Consider the following 23025-nt stretch of genomic DNA (forward strand, 5'->3'; position numbering starts at 1 on the left):
GAATTTGATGACTATGATGATGATGTATAAACTTTACAACACTTATCATCATCATCATGCATATCAAGGTTTTAGGCCTAGCATGGCTTGTTCCGGCCTTAGAAGTCATCGTTGAATCGTTTAAGAGGACGTCCTGGTTTTCTTTTTCCTAATGGCTTAGGAAAAAGGCTTGCTTTGGTAATCTTTCTGTTTTCATTCTTTGAACATGTTCCATTCATTTATGTTTATATTTTTTAATTTTTTCTATTACTGGTTCTTGGTTTAATTCTTTCATAATTTCTTCATTTCTTTTGTGATCAAATAGGGTATACTTTGCAGTTTTTCTCATAAACTTCATTTCTGCTGTTGTTAATCTTTGTTTGTCTTTTTGTTTTATAGTCCAGATTTCGCTTCCATACATTAAGACTGGTAGGGTTAATGTATTGTATACTTTTAGTCTGGTTTGTTTTTGAACTAGGTTTGGTTTAAATAAACAGTTAACACGTTCGCTGCCAACTACGAGTATACTCATAGTGGGTAAACCTGCTTCACAAGCCAGCTATGAGTATACTCGTATGACGCTTACCGCCGGGAACGAGATTATTGTAGTGACCTTGAAGAAGTGAAAATGCTTGGCTTGTGGGGCTAGCATCAAAACTGTGTATTCTCATAGACCGTATATGTTCTGTACAAGCCAACTACGAGTATACTCGTAGGACGCTTACCTCCGGTAACGAGATTATCGTACTGACCTTAAAGAAGTGAAACTGCTCGGCGTAGGGGAACAGACCATGCCAAAGTAGCGTGGCAGCGAACGTGTTAATTACACCATTATTTTTAAATATTTTGCAATTTTTACGTTTATATCTTTTTCATTTTCATATGTGATCGTACATCCTAGGTAATTAAATGAATTCACCTATTCTAAGATCTTGTTATCTATTACTATTTTAGTTCTTGCTGGATCTTGTCCTTTAAAGGCCATAGTTTTTGATTTTTCTGTTGATATTATCATACCATAATCTTTGGATATCTCATTTAAATCTAATATAGTTTTCTGTAGTTTATCTTCAGAATTTGTAATTATTATTTGGTCGTCGGCAAAGAGGAGAATGTTTAAGTTTACTGTAGAAAAAAGTTTAATTCCTTGATGTAAATTTTTATTCCATTTTATTATTATTTCATTTAAGTAGATATTAAAAAGAGTTGCTGAGAGGGGGACATCCCTGTCGGTCCCCTTGGTTTATCTCTCTCGTATATGATAGCTCATGATTTAATCTTATTTGTATTTGATTATTTTCTTATATACTTGTGATTGCTTTTAGGATATTATTTGATATTTGTATTTCTTTTAATATGTTAAATAATATGTTTCTTTTAACTTTGTCAAATGCTTTTTCAAAGTCAATAAATGCAAATGTGTTTCTAAATTGTATTCTCTTCTTTTCTCTATTATTAATTTTGGGCAAAAGGTCGGGATCAATGTCATGAATTTAAGGCTGAATAATAAAGTAATCTAACGTCCTTTTCTAAATCCATTCTGTACTTCTAAAATAAAGTTTTCGGAATATCTCATTAGTTTGCTATTTAAGATTCTGCTATATATTTTGTAACAGGAATTTAGTATACTAATACCTCTATAGTTTTTAGGGTCATCTCTATTACCTTTCTTAAAGATAGGAATCACAATTGCTTTTTTCCATTCTATTGGGGGGGATACCAGTTGAATAAATTTTATTTAAAAATAATAAGTCTTTCTTTGAATCTAGTTCCTGCATATTTATATAGTTCTGAACGTAGTTTATCTTCTCCAGGTGATTTTCCATTTCTTCTTTCTTTCAGGCTGATTTCTAATCCTTCTTTAGTTATTTCCTTTTCATTTTCGTTAATTGTTTGTCAATTGTCTTTTTTAAAATATTTGTCTGTCCACAATTCTGTGTAGTAATTTAGAAATTCTTCTAATTTCAATTCAGTGTTTAATTTTGTTTTCTTTGGTATCTGCATTTAAGTGTTTCAAAATTTTACATACATTGGGTCTTATTTTATATAAATCATGTTCTAAATTAGAAACAAATTTGTTCCATGATTCTCTATGTCTTTTTCTGACTTCTCTTTTAGCTATGGCTTTTATTCTTTTATATTCTATTTCATCTTCTAATCTTTTACTGCTTAACCATTTGTGATAGGCTTCTTTTTTCTATTTGATTATTTCTTTCATTGTATCATCCCAGATCTTCAGTTTTTTTCCTTTTATTGAAAATTTTTGGTCTTTCCTAAGCTTTTATTTGCTGCTGCATTTAGTATCGTTTTTATATTAAGCCATTCTATTTCTACATTTTGTTTTATTTTGTCTAGATATTGGTTAATTCTTTGTTCATATAGCCATTGTACATTTGTGTCATTCAATAGTCTAGTTTTATAAACAAATGTTTCAATTTTTCTTTCTGTTCTTATTACTTGTAGCCATTTAGGTGGTAGGTCTTAATTTTATTTTAACAAGGAAGTGGTCACTGCTTATTTCATATCCTCTGTGAACTCTAACATCTAGTAAAAATTTTGATGTCTTTTCTTTTAGTATAAAGTAATCTAATATTGATTTCCATCTTCTTGCTGCCCAAGTATATTTATGTATGTCTTTATGTTTATAGAAGGAATTCATTATTTTTAGGTTATTATAAACTACAAAGTCAATCAATTTTTTACCCTTTCTGTTTAGAGTATGTTCTCCATGTATTCCTATATTATTATTAATTTACGTGTTTCCAACTTTACAACACTTGGTAACATAAATCTAGCATCCTCCCATTTTTATTACTACTGCTCTATTTAAATCTTTCTGAAGGAAAATTAAACCAGAGATGTACTTGATAATTTCCCTGCAACCATGCTTCTCATAAAAAACCTAGCCATTCACTATTCCTCTAGTAGCTGTTGACTTCTCAATGGTTTGCTTCATCCTTCTAGACTCAAAAAATATTTCCTTACAAGCTTCTGATATTTTGGTCCGTTTTGACATTGTCTCTCTGTTCAGTATCTCTCATGATATTATGAAGATATTTCAATGAATAATACAATCAGGATACTTCAGCTGAAAAAATATTATCTACAAATAGATTGAATAGAGTCATATAGAATCCTCCATCCCCACCCATGGCTAATTGTTATTTCAACCCTAAATGTTATATCGCCCCTCCTTCTAGGTCTTTGTACATGATGCATTTGCTGTTTGTCACCTATTCTGAAAGTGAACTAACGACTTTTCTACATCCATCAGTGTACATTTGCATATTCAATTCTCCATGGCCAAAGGAGATCTCTGGAAGCTTACCATTCTTATACATACTACTTGTCTGTATAGTTTCTGGCATGTTGTCAAGAAGAGTATACTGGAAACCTATCTTCATTATACCACACACAAAGTTCTGGTCATCACACCTCCCAGAAAATCAGAGTTGTCAAAACAGAGTTGCATAACACATAATATTTGTTCCTCTCCATCTTTACAGCATCATTCTCACAATAAAATAATTAATGGAATGAAATAGTTATACCCCTCATCATATTCAACAAATATTGTACTCATACAATTCTACACCCAATGATGCTACAAAAGAATGCAGAGTTCTGATCACATATTTTCAAAAATTTCTGAATTTCTACACAATCTTGAAGTTTCACTTGATACCCACATATTTTCCAAAAACAGAATTTCTAATATTTTGCCAACTACAAAGCACAAACTTTCATCTCCATCTCTAGCTTGTATTTATCAGATTCCTTGTGAGCATAATTTAACATACTTTGAACATATGGCCAATCTGTGGGAGGAAAAAATTAAATAAAAAATAATGAATATTGAGTATTTTATACTTAAAATCAAGGTCATGCACAGACAAGGTATTGAGAATAAACACAGTCTGCTGTAATAATGCTTACATAATTCATAGAAGCAGTTTTAGATGTGAATGTCTTTCAAAGAAAGTTCTGAAGCCCTGTCATGCAGTCCAACTAGAAAGACCACCTCTCGATTGCAAAAGTTGAAGTGCAGCAAGTATTTTTCACTTGGTTACAAATTAGATTAAGTGAATTAGATTAGGTGAAGTCATCAGCGATTATATACAAGTAGCCAAGTAATGAAGATACTTCATGCACAAACTTTTTTTTAATTTGTAACAAGTGAAAAAACTTTCTATATCTATCTGTAAGACCAAGTATTTTAATAATAAGGTGATACAGCTTTTTATTACTTGTATATGGGAAATATATTATTACTGCATTAATTCAACCTTGATCTCTCTTTTATTTTTGGCTCTCACTGATGTGGTTTCTATGGATGTGGATCTGCTAAATTGGTCTCAATTGTTGCATTCATTGGATGCTTGCTATGGTTTGCTGTCTAGTGACGTGGTCTTTGGCAGGGCCACTTTGGCAGATGCTTTTTCCTGGGAGATGAGCAGTTCTGCTCAGTGTTAGGGTGACCTGTCACTAAGTAGAATTACCAAGATGAAAACTGCATGCTAACCATTTTTCATGCAATGCATATCTACTCTTCCATTATTGGCAATACTTTGACAACTATATCTGATAACCTATTTCCCTCATTCACCATTCTCTAAAGAAAAAACTAGTCCTCACACACCCTTGCTAATCAATAACTCTCTTACTCAACTTTCAGGAGTTACCTTTGTTCCCTGTATCATGTATTTAAAAATTTCTTCTGCATGTAGTCTATAACCCTCCCCTCCATAAATTATATCTTTCAGTCATGGATTTCTGTTGATTAGCCATAAACAGAACATTCCTGCTATGTAGATCAGCGGCCTCTGAATCTTCTTCACCACTTCCTTATGCAAAAAGAAACTCAAACATCTATGCATAGGAGCATAAAGAGGAATAACAACTTCCTTATTTCTACTTGTCAGTGCATTTTTCAACATCCAAGTGACTCCTATGTGCTATTTTTCTCACTTTTGCAATATGCATTCCAAACTTTAACTCCCTGTCTGCTCTCACCCCAAAAATCCCTGGCTTGATCAATTTTTTTGCAGTACATTTTCATGAAATGAGAATTTATGCAGTTACTTAACAAAAATGAAACATCTGTTTTTCATTTAAAAAGGGGTATATGGGGCAGAATATATATAGTTCTATGTATACTATGTATTGACCTATTCACTTATTAAAAGCCTTAAGTTGTTCTATGGCCAATATCACGAATATTAAAACACTGAAACTTCAGCTCTTACTAATAAGAACATGGATCAGAAGAGAGCCCGATCAGGTAAGGATACTCAAGTTGAATCAGCATTAAAAATTTGGTTTAGAAATGTTCATGAAAAAAATGCTTCGATCAATGGGACTTTGTTGCATCAAAAAACAGAACTTGCAAAAACAATGGGCAAAAAAAAAAAAAAAATTCACCGCAACTAATGGATGGTTTAACAGGAAAAAAAAGCGAGATAATAATGTATACAAGCAGCATATTGTGTACATATTCATGATGATGAAAAAAGTGCACTTTTTTTTTTTTTTAATCAGCTGATGCATGGATTAAGACCAAGTGGCCAAAAATTATTGCTGAATATTCTCCCAAGGATATTTACAATGCAGACAAAACAGGACTCTATTTTCGTGCCACCCTAAGCATACTTATTTGTTTAAAAATGAAAGTATACTAAAGGATTTAAATCTTCAAAAGAGCAAGTGACAGTTCTTTGTTGTACTGTGAAAGATGAGAAACGGGAACTCCTAATGATTGGAAAAATAAAAAAACAACGGTTTTTAAAGGTGTCAGAAGTCTGCCTGTTGACTACTGTTCTAGTGCAAATGCTTGGATGACTAATGCCATTTTCAACAATTGGTTAGTTAAGTGGGATCTTAAATTAAAGTAAAAAATTGTCTTTGTTAGTAGACAACTGCACGCACAAACAATTTATCGTTAAAGAGCATCAAAGTAATCTTCTTGCCTTTGAACACTACACCATTAATTCAACCATGTGACAAAGGCATCATACAAGCCTTTAAAGCTTATTATAGCAGAGAAGCTTGTGCATAAATTATAGTTGAACTTGATTATATAAAAAACCAATCTGATGCAAGTGCAATTGCAAAAAAGATTTCCCTTCTTGATGCATTACATTTGGTAGCAATGTCATGGAAGCTAGTCTCAGAGAAGACTACTGAAATCTGTTTCGAAAAAGGCGGATTTTTTAAAACAAACTCTGAAATTCCTTCTTCCAAAGAATTTGAATATCTTACAAATAAAAATTTTGAAAAAAATTTTCTCCCACCACCAGACCTATTCTGAAAAATTTCTTCTGAATTAATTTGTAAAAACCCTCAATAATTTGTACATCTCAATCATATCACCCCATTTCTGCCTATCAACTAGTTTCCGTAACCCATGAATCTTCAACCTGTTCTCATAAGGTTCATTCCATAGACCTGCTACCATCTTGGTTACTCACCTCTAGATCCTCTCCACCTCCTCCTCCTCACCACCGATAAACTCTGGCACCCAGATATGTGCACAGTAGTCAAAATGGAGTCTTATCCATAAAGATGGGAGAATAAAGGGTGGAACAATAACCTGCTTGTCTCTGTTCGTCAAAGTATTCTTCAGTAACCAAGTGATCTGATGAGCTACATTAGCCACTTTTGCAATGTGTCCCCCCACCCCTAAACTTTAACTCCCTATCCAATAACACTCCCAAGTCTCAGGTTTCATCAATTTCTTGGAGTATAGTTTCCCCCAATGTAGTATATAGTTGGCAATCTTTTCACTCCAAAACACATAACCTTACACTTTGCCACATTAAACTGACATCCCATACATGAGTAGTAAGAGAGTTAAGAAAAAACTGAACGAGTGCTCTACTGTAAGAAACAATTGATGGTAGCATGAATAATGAATGTGATAATACAAATATACTGAAAGCTAGAAGTAATCAATGTAGTGCACATAAGGTAAATGACACAGCAGAGTGTACTAAAATAGAGCAAGATGCTCAAGATGGTGGAATGGTAATGGATATAGCACAAAAGATATGAACACATGAGGATATTAAAAAAGAACTGATAAGGTTGAGGACTGAATTTAGGAATGTGCACAGTAAGATAGGATAATTTAGAGACGATATTGATATTTGGAGCTGTAAGCAGTAAGGTTTCAGTTGCAGATGAGTCCGAGATAAATGATTGTAGTGGAATGGTGGAAAGTAGTATAGTGCTGTATGGGAACTCTTAGTAAAAGATGTGAAAAATAGTGTCAGAAGGTGTCAAAAGAATGTCTGAGAGAAGCAACAATAGAAATAATTGTAATGTGAAAAATGGAGCAGGTGTCAAAAGTATGTCTGAGAAGAGTAACAATAGGAAGAATGACTGAGGCTGCGGAGGAGAAAGGAATGCAGAGGAATTGACTGTGCTCATTGGAACAAATGACTTGCGAGGAAGTGTGAATGAGGGAGCGCATGACTTGCAAGTGTTGCTAAAAACAGTGAAGCGAAAGAGTGTGAAAAGGAGAACTGTGTGTCGACAAGGTAGGATAGTAGACAGCTGAGAAGAAGAGCAATGATCATTACTGGCATAATAGCTAGAATGTGCAGGAAGAAAAGACTTGAGTTTGTTAATGTGTGGAATAAATCTCAAAGTAGGAGAGAGCTGTTTGCTATGGATGGTCTGCATCTGAATGAGAGCAGTAGTGTGAAGCTGGGTAGATTGTTAATGAGAGGAGGAGAGCAAGTCAGATGGGCAACAGCAGTTCCTTCGAGTAATCTGGTGTGAGATTAAGGCCAATAGGACAAAATATAAAATGGGTTGCTGCTATAGGGCAGGGGGTTCCAGGGATCATGCAGAAGACATGCATCAAGAGATTAGTACAATCAGTCTATAGTGGTCTTCAACCTCAGAGACATAGATTAGGAGGAGGATAGATCACATGGCTGGAAGGAAATGGAATTTATATAATTATTGAGAGATAATTACTTGAAGCAGAATGTGACAGAGGTAACTCAAGGTACGAGATTGTTGAATGTTGTTACAGGATCACAGATTAGAGAACTGTTCTTAACTAAAGTAACTAAACTACCTCCAATTGGATAAACTGATCATGTGATCTGGACTTGGGAGGTAACAAAACAAGGATATTCCGAAAGATATATTTCGGTGATTACACCACATTTTTTTTATTCAGTTATATAAAACACTGAAAAAATAGTTCCCGACAAGTTTTGTAAATCGTAGGATTTACGTCTTCAGGGGGTAAATAGTATAACTTAAAGTTTAAACAAGAGAATTAATAAATACAAATCATAACCGTCTGGCTATTCATAAAACTCAAATAACAGAATGCAGATATATAACGTTATTGACGTTGAACAATACTGGACGATGTCACGTGTTCTTGTTCTCGTGCATACAGTCCGAGCTCAGATTGAGGTAGATTTTTTATTAGAGCTGACCACACTTGGAGAATTAAACCTTGATTTTTATTGCAGTGGGTTGGGTTTTTTAGCATATTAGCAGCTTCTTTAAATTTTTTTATATAACTGTTGTTTTCTATGTATGACATCGTGGTTTTTTGCCAGAGTACATCGTGTCCAGTGGAAGTGGTATGGAAAGCAAGACCTGTTTTTTTGTTCTCTTTTGTATTGTACATCTTTTTGGTGTTCAGTCATGCATATTTCTCCAGCTCTTCCTGTCTGTCCTACGTAGCAAATCCCACAAGAGCAATGGATTTTGTAGACTCCTGGTTTTTTAAGAGGATAATGAGGTGGTTTTGGTGGATGTAGGAATCTTGAGATTTTTTCAATAGGAAGGAAGGCTAACTTTTATGTTGTGTTTGTTCATTAATTTGGCTAGCTTATCCGTTAAGGGTTTTAACTTCACCTTAACCTCACATTTCCTTCCAAAAATTGATATCATAGCACAAATAGAAAAAGGAATTAGAAATCTACCGGACAACACGGCAGATCTTATCTGTATAGAAAGTACAGCTTTGCTATTAAAAAGCAGATTACCTCGTAGGAACCCCTACCTTACAATGAATACGTTTGCCTTAAAAAGTTAAAGGATGACAAAAATATTGTCATAATAAAAGCAGATAAAGGCAATGCAACTGTCGTTTTAAATGCTACAGAATATGATAACAAAATGAAAAGTCTCCTGGAAGATACCAACACCTACAAACCCATAGACAGAGACCCGACTTGGCCTACACACAAAAAAAACAAATGATCTAATAAAAAAAGTGCCTCTCTGGATGGAAGAACTTAAAAAATACTTACAATCAAAACATCCTTTGATACCAAGAATATATGGTGTTCCAAAGATCCATAAGACAGATATACCTTTAAGACCAATAGTAGATGGAAGAGATTCACCGACTTCCAACTTGGCGAAATACCTCACCAACATGATCTCACAACATATAGGAAAAACATCTTCCTTCATAAAAAATAGTAAACATTTCATAGAAAAAGTGAAAGATATACATATTGGTCCAACAGACATCTTAGCAAGTCTCGACATTATCAGCTTGTTTACAAATGTCCCGAGGCAAGAAATTTTGAATCTCCTAAAAGACCTCTTCCCTCTGGACATCTTGAATCTTTTTAAACATTGTATAAACAATACTTTTTTCACATATAAAGATAGAATCTGGGAACAAAAAGGACTGGTGGGTTCCTCATTATCACCAGTATTAGCAAACCTATTTATGGAAAATTTTGAAAACAATGCTCTTAAGAATTACTATAAAAAACCAAAAATATGGCTATGCTATGTGGACGATATTTTCATCATATTCAGTGGAATAACAGATGAACTTATCAATTTCAAAGATTATCTCAACAATTTGCACAACACCATAAAATTCACTTTAGAACAAGAAAAAAATAAAAAAACTTCCTTTTCTGGATATTCTATTAGAAGTTAATGAAGAAAGTAAGCTCTCCTTCTCAGTAAATAGGAAGCCGACAAACACTGGAAGATTTCTAAATGCAGCCTCACACCACCATCCTTCACAAAAAATAAGCTTAATTAAAACTCTTCGAGACAGAGCATACCATATCTTCAGCACACAAGAAAGATGTAATGAAGAACTAAAATACTTAACACAAATTCTCCAACAGAATGGATATGAAACAAAAACCATCAAGAGAATCCTCAAAATGCCTCCAGCTAACAACACAATAAAACAGGATTACAAAAATGCAATCTCGCTTCCTTATATCAAAAATGTTACAGATAAGCTAGCCAAATTAATGAACAAACACAACATAAAATTAGCCTTCCTTCCTATGGAAAAAATCTCAAGATTCCTACATCCACCAAAACCACCTCATCATCCTCTTAAAAAACCAGGAGTCTACAAAATCCATTGCTCTTGTGGGATTTGCTACGTAGGACAGACAGGAAGATCTGGAGACGCATGGCTTGAACACCAAAAAGACATACAATACAAAAGAGAACAAAAAACAGGTCTTACTTTCCATACCACTTCCACTGGACACGATGTACTCTGGCAAAAAACCACGATGTCATACATAGAAAACAACAGTTATATAAGAAAATTTAAAGAAGCTGCTAATATGTTAAAAAACCCAACCCAATGCAATAAAAATCAAGGTTTAATTCTCCATCAAGTGTGGTCAGCTCTAATAAAAAATCTACCTCAATCTGAGCTCGGACTGTATGCACGAGAACAAGAACACATGGCATCGTCCAGTATTGTTCAACGTCAATAACGTTATATATCTGCATTCTGTTATTTGAGTTTTATGAATAGCCAGACGGTTATGATTTGTATTTATTAATTCTCTTGTTTAAGCTTTAAGTTATACTATTTACCCCCTGAAGATGTAAATCCTACGATTTACGAAACTTGTCGGGAACTATTATTTCAGTGTTTTATATAACTGAATAACTGAATAAAAAAATGTAGTGTAATCACCGAAATATATCTTTTGAAACAATTAGCCACAGAAGTCTACGCCTGCAAGGATATTCCAGTTATGTTCACAGCGCATGGGGGATAATCAAGGGGCATCTAGAGGAAGCAGTATAACACTGTACGAGGGCTGTTCAATAAGTCCATGCAAAGTCTAAGAGATAGTGCCACCAGTACATATCGAGGTCATTTTTAGTTGCTGGCAACTGTTGGAGGATCACACTAAGTTTCAGTCAGATAGATCTATTACTCTGTGTTTGGCATTCATTTGAATCGGTCAAGTACCGTGATTTTTTTAAAAAATAGATGAGAAAGAATTTCATGTAGTGATTAAACATTACTTTTTGAAAGGCAAAACGGCTCAGGAAACCAAAGCTAAGCTTGATAAACATTATGGTCAGTCTGCACATTCGATTATAACAGGTTATAAGTGGTTTAGTAGCTTTCGAAGTGACCATATGAACACAAGTGAAGCCGAACGTTCTGGACACCCTGCTGAGGTCACTACTCCAGAAATTATTGAAAAATCTATGATATGGTGATGGATGATAGAAAAGTGAAGGTGCATGAAATTGCTAAGGCTGTGGGCATCTCAAATGACAGCATACATAATATTTTACATGAACATTTACATGTGAGAAAACTATCCGCAAGATGGGTGCCGCGTTTGCCCACACAGGATCAAAAGCGGCAACGTGTGAACTGTTGCAAGGACAGCTTGAAGCTGTTTCAACGAAATCCAGAGGAATTTTTGTGTCATTTTGGAAGAAACATGGATTCATCACTACCAGCCTGAGACCAAGGAATAGTCAAAACAATGGATTGCAAGCAGGGAATCTGCACCAAAGAAAGCGAAAACCATTCCTTCAGCAGGAAAGGCTATAGCCACCTTTTCCTGAGATGCTCGTGGAATAATCTTCATAAACTTCTTGGAAAATGACAAAAAAATTACCGGAGTGTATTATGCATCTTTGCTGGATCATTTAAAGAATGAAATAAAGGAAAAACAACCAAACTTGGCAAAAAAGAAGATTCTTTTTCAATGGCTTTGTGAAGGGTGGTTCATGCCTTAGTAATCTACTAACTTTTTATATAATTTTTTTATAATAGAGTGACATTTAAGTTGGATTAAGGGAAAGCTGACATGATGATGCTGCTGGATTGCAAAGACATTTGACAAGATACACATGGAATTCTGTTATGCTGCAAAGTGCAACAAACAGGGATGGATTTAAAACTGGTGATATGGATAAAAGGGTGACTCATGCACAGATACCATAAAGTAGTATATCGAGGTGTAGAATCCAGGAGAAGGCAGGTGACTAATGATGTGCTACATGGCTCAGTGCTTGGACCACTGCTGTTTAATTTGTACAGAAATTATATAGGAAATAATTTAAAGGGAGATATTTAGTAGCTTGATAATCAAGGTGATGGAGAGAGCTTGCAGCATGATATAAATAGGCTGACAGTATGGGCAAAACATGATGGATGTCAGTTTAATGTGGAAAAGTGTACAGTTATGCATTTTGGGATACAAACATTATAAGCTGTGTATAACATTGAGAGAACTACACTCCAAGAAATTGAGGATGTCAGAGATTTAAGGGTGGTGGTAGTAGATACAGAGCTGAAGTTTAGAGAGCATATTGCTAAATTCTTTGTCTTAATACTACTAATTATGTCAATTAGTATTATGGATTTTTTTCTAGTTCTTCCAGTTTCACTTCTTTTCCCATTGATAATTCTTACGTTTACATTTCCAATCTTCAATTCTGCTGATACCGAGTTTGTATTTGTTCAGTATGTGACTTTTCACTGTTCACCAGGTTCTCTCTGAAGAAAAAGAGTGAAATGGGGGTGGGCATTGTTTAACCAGGCAGTGTTCCAGCTCCATGGCATTCTATTGTGTTCTACCATCATTTTAATAAAGGGATACTTAACTGCCAGCCTTTTGACTGAGCAATTAGCATATCCACTCTCCATCCAAGAAGCTGCAGGTTCAAATCCTGCCAGAGGCATCTCTTCTCTTCAGATTAACTTAAGATAGGTATAGATGACTATGCCTTGGATACCTTGCACAGAATCAAATGGGAAAAACTATAATGCTTTGCCACAGCAAATCAAAACTTGAAAAACTTTTTTGTAGAATCAGCAGATTTACAACCAACCTAATCTAAAAAATATGGTTTTGTTAAACTTCCTGTGAGTTGGGAAATATTAATTATTATACCTCATGCCTAACAGCACAGAGAGAGGATGTCCCTCATATGACTTTATGCTTCTAATGTAGCTGCCTCTACTTGAATTAAATTTGTGTGTGTGAGATCCCAATTTTTATATTATATTCCAGAAGGTGTCTCTATGACAGAGACAAAATATAGCAATGATTAAACCTGTGGTTAATCATTTCTCTGTGCTGTATTCATTCCATTAAACCCAATTACGAGAAACATCACTGTGTGTTTGTTTCAAGCCAATACAGAATAAAATTTGTTCAGCTTAGTCAAAAATTTCCAGCCCATTCCCGTTCATTTGGTATCCAAGTGGATATCTACTGATGAAGTGCACCATGTGAAGGTATCTTCTCAGTTATCTAGCTTTGATCCTTCAGTGACCTGATGATAATGTACATTCAATAGACCTTAAAATAAACTTTATAATGTTTATTTTATATGTTTTTAATATGAATTATTCTACAGGCTTATTTATTTATTTATTCATTTTTAATGATGGCCACACATATGAAAGGTCAGAAGACCTATAACACTAACCACTAACTACAGTGGCATGTGTGGGCAATGATTAAGGAGAAATTTATCCTGTTGAATTCTTTCTTAAAGAGTGGAAGGTTGTATTCAGTGGGAAAAACAGTATGCAGGAGACTGTTCCAAAGAATAGAGGTGGATGGAATGAAGGAAGCTGATGAGAAGTTAATTCAGTGTGTTTGGAGCTGGACAGTGCATGAATGTTGATCACTGGCTGCTCTAGTTCTTACATGGTTAGAAGAAAGTGGAGGAATAGTAGCAGCCAATTCAGAGGAGCAATGCCCATGAAAGTACCTATAAGAAAGGCACACTGAAACAGAATGCCTATGATAAAGTGACTGAAGATAGTGTGTGAGATAATGGTCATCTATTGAGCACACTGCCCTTTTCTGAATATCATCAAGAATTCTTAGAGGGGTCTTGGGCACTCCATCCCAAATGTAGGAATAGTACTCCAAGGTTGGCTGCATCTGAGACTTATAAAGTGTTAGTTGAGAGGAAGAGAAGTAATGTTTAGAACAGAAAAGAACACCAAGTTTTTTTACAGGCTAAAGAGGCTATGTAATATATATGTTTGTGCCAGGATAAACTGGATGTGACAGTCAACCTGAGAAGAGTAAGCTGATCTTGAAAGGAAACTGGAAAATTATCAAAAGTGAGAGGGTATAACATAGGATTTTTCTTCTGGGCAATAAGGCAGGCTTGAGTTTTATTAGCATTGAAATTTACTAAATTGTTTTCATCCCAGATTTTGAGGAGGTCGGTGTTTAAGTCACTGGTTATGGAAGATCATGTGGCATCTATCTTTAAGAGTACTACAGCATTTATCAAATGAAAAAGAGCAATAAAGGGTACTGTCATCGGTGATGCTGTGAATAATATTTGAATTCAGAGAAATGAGGTCATTGTTGTAAAGGAAGAAGAGCACTGGTGAGAGCACAGAACACTGGGCACTCCAACACTGATGGACATCAATGCTGGAATGTCCCAGAGTTAGGAAGATGGCAATCAAATCACAGGGTGTAGAAGGGAGATCATAAGATAGCAGCTTCTTCAGGAGGCCTTGGATATAGACAAGATCAAATACCTTAGAAATATCGAGGACGATAAAATGAGTTTCTCCAAATCTTTCATGGCCTGAGTCCAAAGGTGGGCAACATTAGCTAGTAGGTCAGCAATAGAATGAGAATGGCAAAATCCATATTGGTGATTGCTAATTAACTGTTTAAGTCTCCAGGTAATGAAGAAGGTGATTGCTGATAACCTTCTCAATTACTTTTGAAAGTATTGAGATGAGAGCAATGGGACAATAGTTAGATGGCTGACTTTTGTATCTGTTTTTGAGTACAGGTTTCATGTTGACTCTTACTTCACACCCATTTTATATAGGGGATACAAAATGGGTGTCAATTCTGGAGCACAAGTCTTGAGCACAACTGGATCAGAAGCCATATTAGTATCAAGATTAATTGAGGGTTTACCTGATGTCCTTTTTGGCAAAAGTTTAGAGGAGACATGCAGTGGACAGTTTGTGAGTGTATGGGAGATGATTTGCTTTAGTTGTTCAGGCAGGATTTGGAGGAAAAAACTGATGGCAAGAAGTCTGCATTTCCTTGGGTGAGTTTTTTTTATTTTTTTTATTTATGTTGAGCCCATACACAAGAGGTTGGTTAGTCAACCTATAGTACATTAGTACCGTGTATGGGTAGTGGGTTGGGAAAGGAGGAATTTGTTTACATTTGATTTGAAGGACTTGAAATTGTATTCCTTCGGAAACACAGCAGGTGGGAGACTGTTCCACAGTGCAGCAGTTGCAGGGATGAAGGAAGAGGAAAAGAAACTTGTTCTGTTTGTTTCTAGGTATACTGTGGAGGGATGTTGTGCAGCAGCTGCACGTGTTCCAATGAGCTTAGCACTGAGCGGAGGAATTATTGATGTTATTTCAGATGAGCATTTCCCATGGAAATATTTGTAGAATATACATACTGCAGAGACCATACGTCTGTGTGAAAGTGGGGGGGGAGAGAGTTGGTAAGGGATGGATCATTACCAACTCTTACCAACTCTCTCCTCTGTATTGAATCGAGCATTTTGAGAGAGCTTTTAGGGCCCCACCCCATATGTGGGAGCAGTATTCAATAACTGAGCGAATTTGTGATTTGTATAATGTTAATAGCTGTTCGGGGGTGAAGTAATGTCTTGAGGGAGAGAAATCCTAGATTTTTTGAGGGCTGAGGATGCAATGGTTGTGATATGTTTATGCCAGGAGAGATTTGATGTGAGGGTGAATTCCAAGAAGAGAGATCTCAAACTATCTGGAAATTTGGGTATCGTCAAAAATGATACTAGGGAAAAAATGGTTCTTTTTTATGGGAAATAGTACAGAACTGGGTTTTATTTGCGTTGAAATTTATGAGGTTATCAGAACCCCATCATAGGATGGCTTGGAGATCAGAGTTGAGGGTGGTGGTGGTTGTTGTTCTGTGGGTTAAGGTGAGTTGTGTAGGGTAAGGCTTATCAAATGCAAGTGAGGAGTGTAGTGTGCTGTGGTCTGCAAAACTGTGTATTGGTTTGAAGATCAATTGCAGTAGGTCATTGATATATAGCAGGAAGAGGGTTGGTGAGAGGACAGAACCTTGTGGGACCTCAGCATTAATTGAATGGTGAGAGGATAGGGAGCCATCCACCATCACACACAGTGTGTGTCCAGACAGAAAGCTGGCAATCCAACAGCAGAAGTCCTCGGTCAGACTGAATGATGGTAGTTTGCCTAGTAGGCCTTTGTGCCACACCAGGTCAAAGACTTTGGAGATATCTAGTGCAACCACTTGAGATTCGCCAAACCTTTCCAAAGCATTTGTCCAGAGATGGGCGACTTATGTGAGCAGATCTCCTGTTGATCGGCAGTGGCGGAATCCATACTGGCGGTCATTTATTTGATGAGCATCTTCAAGATAGTGAAGGAGTTGGGAATTGATGATTTTTTCCGTTACTTTTGAGAGGACTGAGGTAAGCAAGATAGGGTGGCAATTGGATGGCAGTGACTTGTCACCCTTCTTGGGAATGGGCTGAATATATAGGCCAATTTCCAGTTTGTGGGATAGATTTCAGTGGAGTAAGAGAGCATATATAGGTGACATAGGATGGGGGGTCAGTTCTGGAGCACAAACTTTCAGAACAATTAGGGGAATGCCAATAGGGACAGGAGACTTTTTTGTGTCTAATTTGGACAGTATTTTTCTGATCTCATCCTGGCAAAAGGATATGGGGGGAGGCATTGTATGTTGTGTGTCTGGAATGGTTGGGAGACATTTACCATCATCAGTTATGCATGCATTTGAAGCAAAGTATGAAGCCAGAAGATTTACTTTTTCTGTGGGTGATGATGCAGTACAGCCATCTGGGTATGATAAGGGTGGGAATAATGTTGGACAGAAGTTACGGCCAATTGCTTTGGCAAGAGACCAAAAGGCTCAGCTGCCGTTTGGACAGGCTGCTAGTTTCCTGCTTTTCGCTCTTTCGAACTCTGTTTTGGAAGCGTTGATTATTTTTTTGCATCTATTATGGGCTTCGGTGTAAGCTTTGAAGGAGGATGAGGTTCTTGATTTCAGCTAGTTGTGGTATGTCTGGTGTTTCATCTCTACAGCCTTGGCACATCTTTTGGAGAAAACCAGGGTTTCATTAGAGAATGGCAGTTCAGAGTGCTGTGTGGAATGTATGTATTCATGCTGGTGAGGATTACTTTAGTAATGAGCTCGGTGCATATGTTTGGGTTGGAAGGCCAGAAGCAATAGTCCAACCATGGGAATGTGGCATAGAGGTTACGGAGGCTGTCCCACTTGGCACTGTTATAGTGTCAAACTACTCTTGTATGGGAGTGTCTATGAAAATGTTACTGCATGGGAGAGGAGATGAGCACTAGGTTGTGGTCAGAATTGCCCAGGGGGCTCACTACTTTCACTGTGTATTTGGAGGGTCATTGGTGAGGAAGAGATCTAGTGTGTTTGGGGAGTGGTTTGGGTTATCTGATATTCTGGTTGGCATCTGGACAAGTTGTGTAAGGTCGTTAGTGATGGTAAATGTTTCAGCATCTCTGCCTGCAAGATCTGTACAACTAGAAGAGGAAAGCCAGCTAGTGTGGTGGACGTTAAAATCTCCTAGGATGATTTCGCTGTTGGGAAAGTGGGATTGGAGAAAGTCGATTTTTAGGGAGAGGAAATGGTGGTTGGTTGTGTTGAGGGAGCGATAGAGACAGTAGATGAATATATATATACATATTCAATTTAATTTTATAACCTAATAGATAATAATAGGACTCTAGCTTTGATGTAGTAAAGGATTTTTTTTTTTTTTCCCGCCACAGGTCAGGCCAATAATTGTTGTAACGATTGGCCAGCAACTTTAGCAAACCATTTAGATTGTAGTGCAGCTTGTTTCTCTGTATATATGTGTATACACCAGATGATGATCTTGATATGAAGGTCGAAACGTTGAGTGTTAATTTTGGTTTATATTAAACTAAAGTTTTGCGTGGGCATGATCCTAGTGCCATAGGGTACAATGCTGAGATTACCTATACCTAAAATATTACCTATATTTTTAATTATATTAACACCAGTAAGAAAATATAACAAACTAAACTACCTACCTATACAATCTTATATATTTTTTTTTTTTCATCTTGCATGCTTTAAAATCTAAACTCAGTAACATTGTGAAATAACTTATGAAAATAAAAAATGGCTTACCAACAAATGGCATTTTAAAATTGCATGTAGGGGTTAAGTTTAAAGACATCTCATGTTTCTTTTTATGGACTGTTAGGTGATCTTCATTAGTAAATTGCTACAAACAGAAGTGAAGGAATTGAAATTAATATGTATTAATTAAAAATAAATTCAAACAGTATACATAGATTTAATATGTGTGTGTGAAAGCACACACAAAAGTGACCAATTAGCACAGTGAAATATACATTGTCTTCTTCTCCATGAAGCTCAGGAGGCCTTAATAGTAATTTATTATACCTACAGACAAATCTCACAGTTAGGACACAATTAGTTCCATATCATATGTTAAATCATATTTTCCCTTTACTGAATTACTAACAATTAAATTTATGTTCCTGTATTTAAAAGATGGTGTACTTAATTACCATCTATGATTGATGCTTTGCATTCAGGTATGGCTTTGTTCAGATATGATCAGCTACTTTATTATTATTATTACATGACACCTCCAGGGAGTCCAATTACTCATCGAGGGAAGGCACCTACTCTACCACTCAATTCACCCACTACAACCAAATACAACTGCAATCATCCACACCAATGCCATCTTCCACCCACCACCACTAATATTTTCACAGACAATCACAAACATCCATGGTGGGATTCGAACCCACAGCCTTTTGGCTGGAAAGCGGATATGCTAACCACTCAGCCAACAAGGTCGGGTATTTGTATATTCAAAAGTACTACTTTTGTCAGAAAGTAAAACAGATTAAATAGAAAAGTAAAAAAAAATACTTTATTATTTTTTTTTTTAAATCAGCTGTATTCACAATAAAACAGTTCCTGGTTAAAGAGAGAAATCAGTAGTGGATTTACCACTTACATGAACTAAACTAGGGTAAATTAAGATTCACCTAAGTTTTAATTTCGTCTATCTAAATGACTGTAAACAAGTATTCCAATGGTCTCAATGTTAAAAGCTTCCTCCAGAAGCGCATTTTCTAGCTTTCTCCATGTAGATGTTCAATGAAGTGGGACCAGATTCTTTTTGTTTTCTTTTTCTAGTAAATTTTCCCAAACAACTACGTGAGTTTGTTATTTCCCTGGGGTCACAAAAGTGCCATACTGATGGTGATAATTATTTTCTAAAAAAAAAAAACTTTTTCAAAATTATTTGTAAACTCAAAGGCACATGATGTTGAGATTGATCCTAAATATCAACTAAAATACATCTTACCTTTTTTTTTTTTTTTTTCCAGAGTGATTAATTACATCAGTCCTGGAAGTTAAACATCGGTCATTGTGTGGGTTACAGCAACATAAGTAAATTTTATATTTAAATATGAGCTGATATTGTCTAAATTGCAGATTAATTATTACTGCGAGATATTATTTCAATATTATTTGAGTGTGGAATGCAGTGTTTGGATAAATTTCTTAGGCGATATTATCATCAACTCGTTGTTTTTATTAGCACACTGATAACATGCACTGAAAGGCAAATCATTGCACAGGTCTGTGCAAAAGACAAATAAACTAAACAATGTGGATTTCTCAAAAATGGTACAGTGCTGTAAATGCAATATGTATGTGTGGAAAGAAGTGATGAATGTTTATGTAGAGAGGCTGAATAAGTGAAAAGAATGAGTGGGGGTATTTAGGAAGTGTGATATTCTGATGAGGCTTGCATAAATATGAGTCTAAATAATTTAAATAGGATTAAGGAACATGTCATCAAAACTGACAGGGCAGTTGAAGAGTGTTCGAATGTTCAGGGATTGTGTGGAAATGATAGCAAGGAAAAAAGTTTAAATGATGATAAAGGCAGGGATAATTTATGCAATGCATAAAAATAGAGTGAAATTAAGAATAAAGTAGGCAATAATGACATTGAAAAACAGCACAATTAACGGGAAGGTGGCAAGTGGGATTGACAGCGAACAAAAATGATAGCAAAAAAAAAAAAAGAAAAAAGATGCAAGATTTAAAAGCTGAGTTGGTGAAGATGAGGCCGATACAGAAAGAAATTAAGAGAATTGTAGATATATGTATGGAAGAGTGAAGAAGCCTTTTACATGCTGATATCAAAAATTAATGATATCGGCATGTAAAAGGTAATGAAAAACCTGCAAGTAATGCTGTTTGGCGATTTGATTATTAGAGGTGTGGTAAACGAGAAAATGCACAAGGTTTTTTAAATTAATTTGTCTTAAAATGAAAATCTGATCCTGGCAGCCTCTATTTGACCTGAATCCAGGTTGTTCCTCACCAACCATTCCTTCTGCAACTTTTCTTAGCCATTTCTCTCAACATTTATAGTTGCATAAATCTTGCCAGGAATATTCAGTAATTTCCACATTCAGTTTTATTTCCCTTTTTTATAGATTGGTACTATTAGAAGCTGCTCTAATCATATGTTGTACAGCTGATTCTCACTACAGCAATCTTGCAAGGGCCAACCACAGGAACAGTTTGTTATAGTAAATAGTTTTCAAGTGACTTTATTTTAGCACAGCTCTGTGCCTATGACTGCTGGACTATGTTCAGGACTTTTCAGTAATTTTGTATAATGAGCAAACCTCTTATAGTAGCCAAGCTCATTTGTTAATGGAGCTATTCCTATATACCAACTTAAGGTTAAATTTAGTTCTAATTAAAATATATTTCTTAAAATTATATTAAAAGTATTTAAATGACATACCTGGGTGTGCTTTTTAAAAGGTACAGATGACACAATGTTTGCTGTGAAACGTGACTGAGCCAAAACACACATGGTAAGAAAAAGTTGGCAATGATGGACAATATGTGAATGTAGATATACGTGTATTCAAAAAAAAAAAAAGAATAGTAAAAAGATAATGAATAAAACAGACAGAAATTTTGCCAAATTAAGAATTTTAAAAAAATTGGAAAGAATAAAATGGCACAAAAAATGTATAGCATACATACAAATATACAGCCAGGCAGCATGCTCAATGTTTCATGAGAATCATTTTCAGATGATAAACAAACATAACTATGAGTTTGCCATAGTCTTCATTCAGGATTGTGTATTAAGAAGAGTTTGGCTGGCTTGAGTAATAAAAAGTAATTTATTTTGATTAGTTGCCATGAAGGCAAGATTGTACAGAGATTTTTTTTTGTCCACTGCATGCTGGTTAGTTTTAATCACTAGAGATTCAGAGCAACATAGTTTAGTTTTGTTTTCTGGGAAATCAATAATGGTAACCTTCTTAATTTCAAGAATGTGGTTTGACTGGATGTGTATTGCATGTAATGATATTTTAGTAGTGGGATTTTTACTGATAGTGTTAGTGTGTTTGTGTATTTTTTTTGTGGTGGAAAGTAAGCAGTCAGGTATGGGAATATTGAGGTTTTGGTAATGATCAATTAAACATGACTTTAAAGAATGGTAGGTCCAATGCAGCAGACACTGCACCCTGATTGACAGTTAAACAGGTAAATGATATTATGCCATAGTAATACTCTGAGATATTCTGGTTTTGTGTTTTAGTAAATTTTATAGTTTTGTTGTCAGTTAAGAAAATTTTGCAATTAGAATATTTGAATACATGATTGACAGTTTTGTAGATATTATGAACACATGGTATTTTAAGACAGTGTAGGATGTAGAAAAGTGCTTGGGAAAGAAGGCATGCACTTCTGGGCTATATGGATAGCATAATCTATTAGTTGTAAACATTTAATGAACTGTGTAAACATAATTGATCTCTTGATATAGTAAGGATGATAGGAGGAAAAATGTAAGTAATTCCTAATGTTGGTGGGTTTGTCATATACATATGTATCTTTATAGATTTATCTTCGTTGTATTTAAATGAGAATTTTAACATATGGCTAAAGGTGTTTGAGAAAAATAAACAGATTATGCATGGCATTCTCATTCCCAATATATTCTGATCACCAAAGCTTACATTCCAACCACAAAGATAAAACAAACAAAAACACATTAGCACTATTAAAAAAAATCCTACTACTGAAATATCATTATGTAACACAGTCAAAACACATCCTGAAATCGAGAAGGTTACCATTATTGATTTCTGAGAAAACAAAACTAAATTATGTTTCTACAAACTTAATGATAAGAATCAAACAACTGCAGTAAACACAAAAAGATCCTATATAATCTCATCCTCATAACAATTAAACAAAATTAGTCCCATTACTCTCAAACCAACACAAACTACTCTTAATACAGAATTATGAACCACATGACAAGCTCAAGTTTTGTTTGTTTAGCATCTCAAGGTGATTCCCACAAAACAGCTAGCATACTGTTTGCTAGCAACTAAATGCCTATTTTAAGGGACAGAGATTGTTATTATTATTATTATTCCTGATACCTCCAAGGAGTCCGAAGACTCATCGCGGAAGGACATTTTCAACTGTCTCTACACCTTACCTCTACTACGAATCAACGCCATCTACCGCCCACCTCCAACACCACCACAACTAGTAATTTTTGTCTGTAAATTGCGTGTGTTCTGAAGGGCCGATTTGTATGTATGCGGGATGAAAAACCCGAGTTTCCGGGAGAAAAAACCCTGCTACCTCCGTATGAGATCGGCTAACT

The 23025-nt window shown here is 35.4% G+C and overlaps 1 protein-coding gene across 8 annotated transcripts in view; it reads right to left on the reverse strand.

Annotated features, from left to right (window-relative positions):
* LOC150101263 (cyclic AMP-dependent transcription factor ATF-2-like) overlaps positions 1–23025 on the reverse strand; it is a 379459-nt gene that overhangs the window by 208295 nt on the left and 148139 nt on the right. For all 8 annotated transcript variants that reach the window (XM_090400483.1, XM_090400482.1, XM_090400481.1 and 5 more), the window contains one exon: positions 18444–18540. In XM_090400483.1, the coding sequence (XP_090256609.1) occupies positions 18444–18492 (49 nt within the window). In that variant the 5' untranslated portion in view covers positions 18493–18540. The remainder of the gene's footprint in view (positions 1–18443; positions 18541–23025) is intronic.

This window comes from Typopeltis vanoorti, chromosome 11, assembly GCF_054136105.1.
Source record: "Typopeltis vanoorti isolate ZY-2024b chromosome 11, IOZ_Tvanoo_1.0, whole genome shotgun sequence".
NCBI lineage: Eukaryota > Metazoa > Arthropoda > Arachnida > Uropygi > Thelyphonidae > Typopeltis > Typopeltis vanoorti.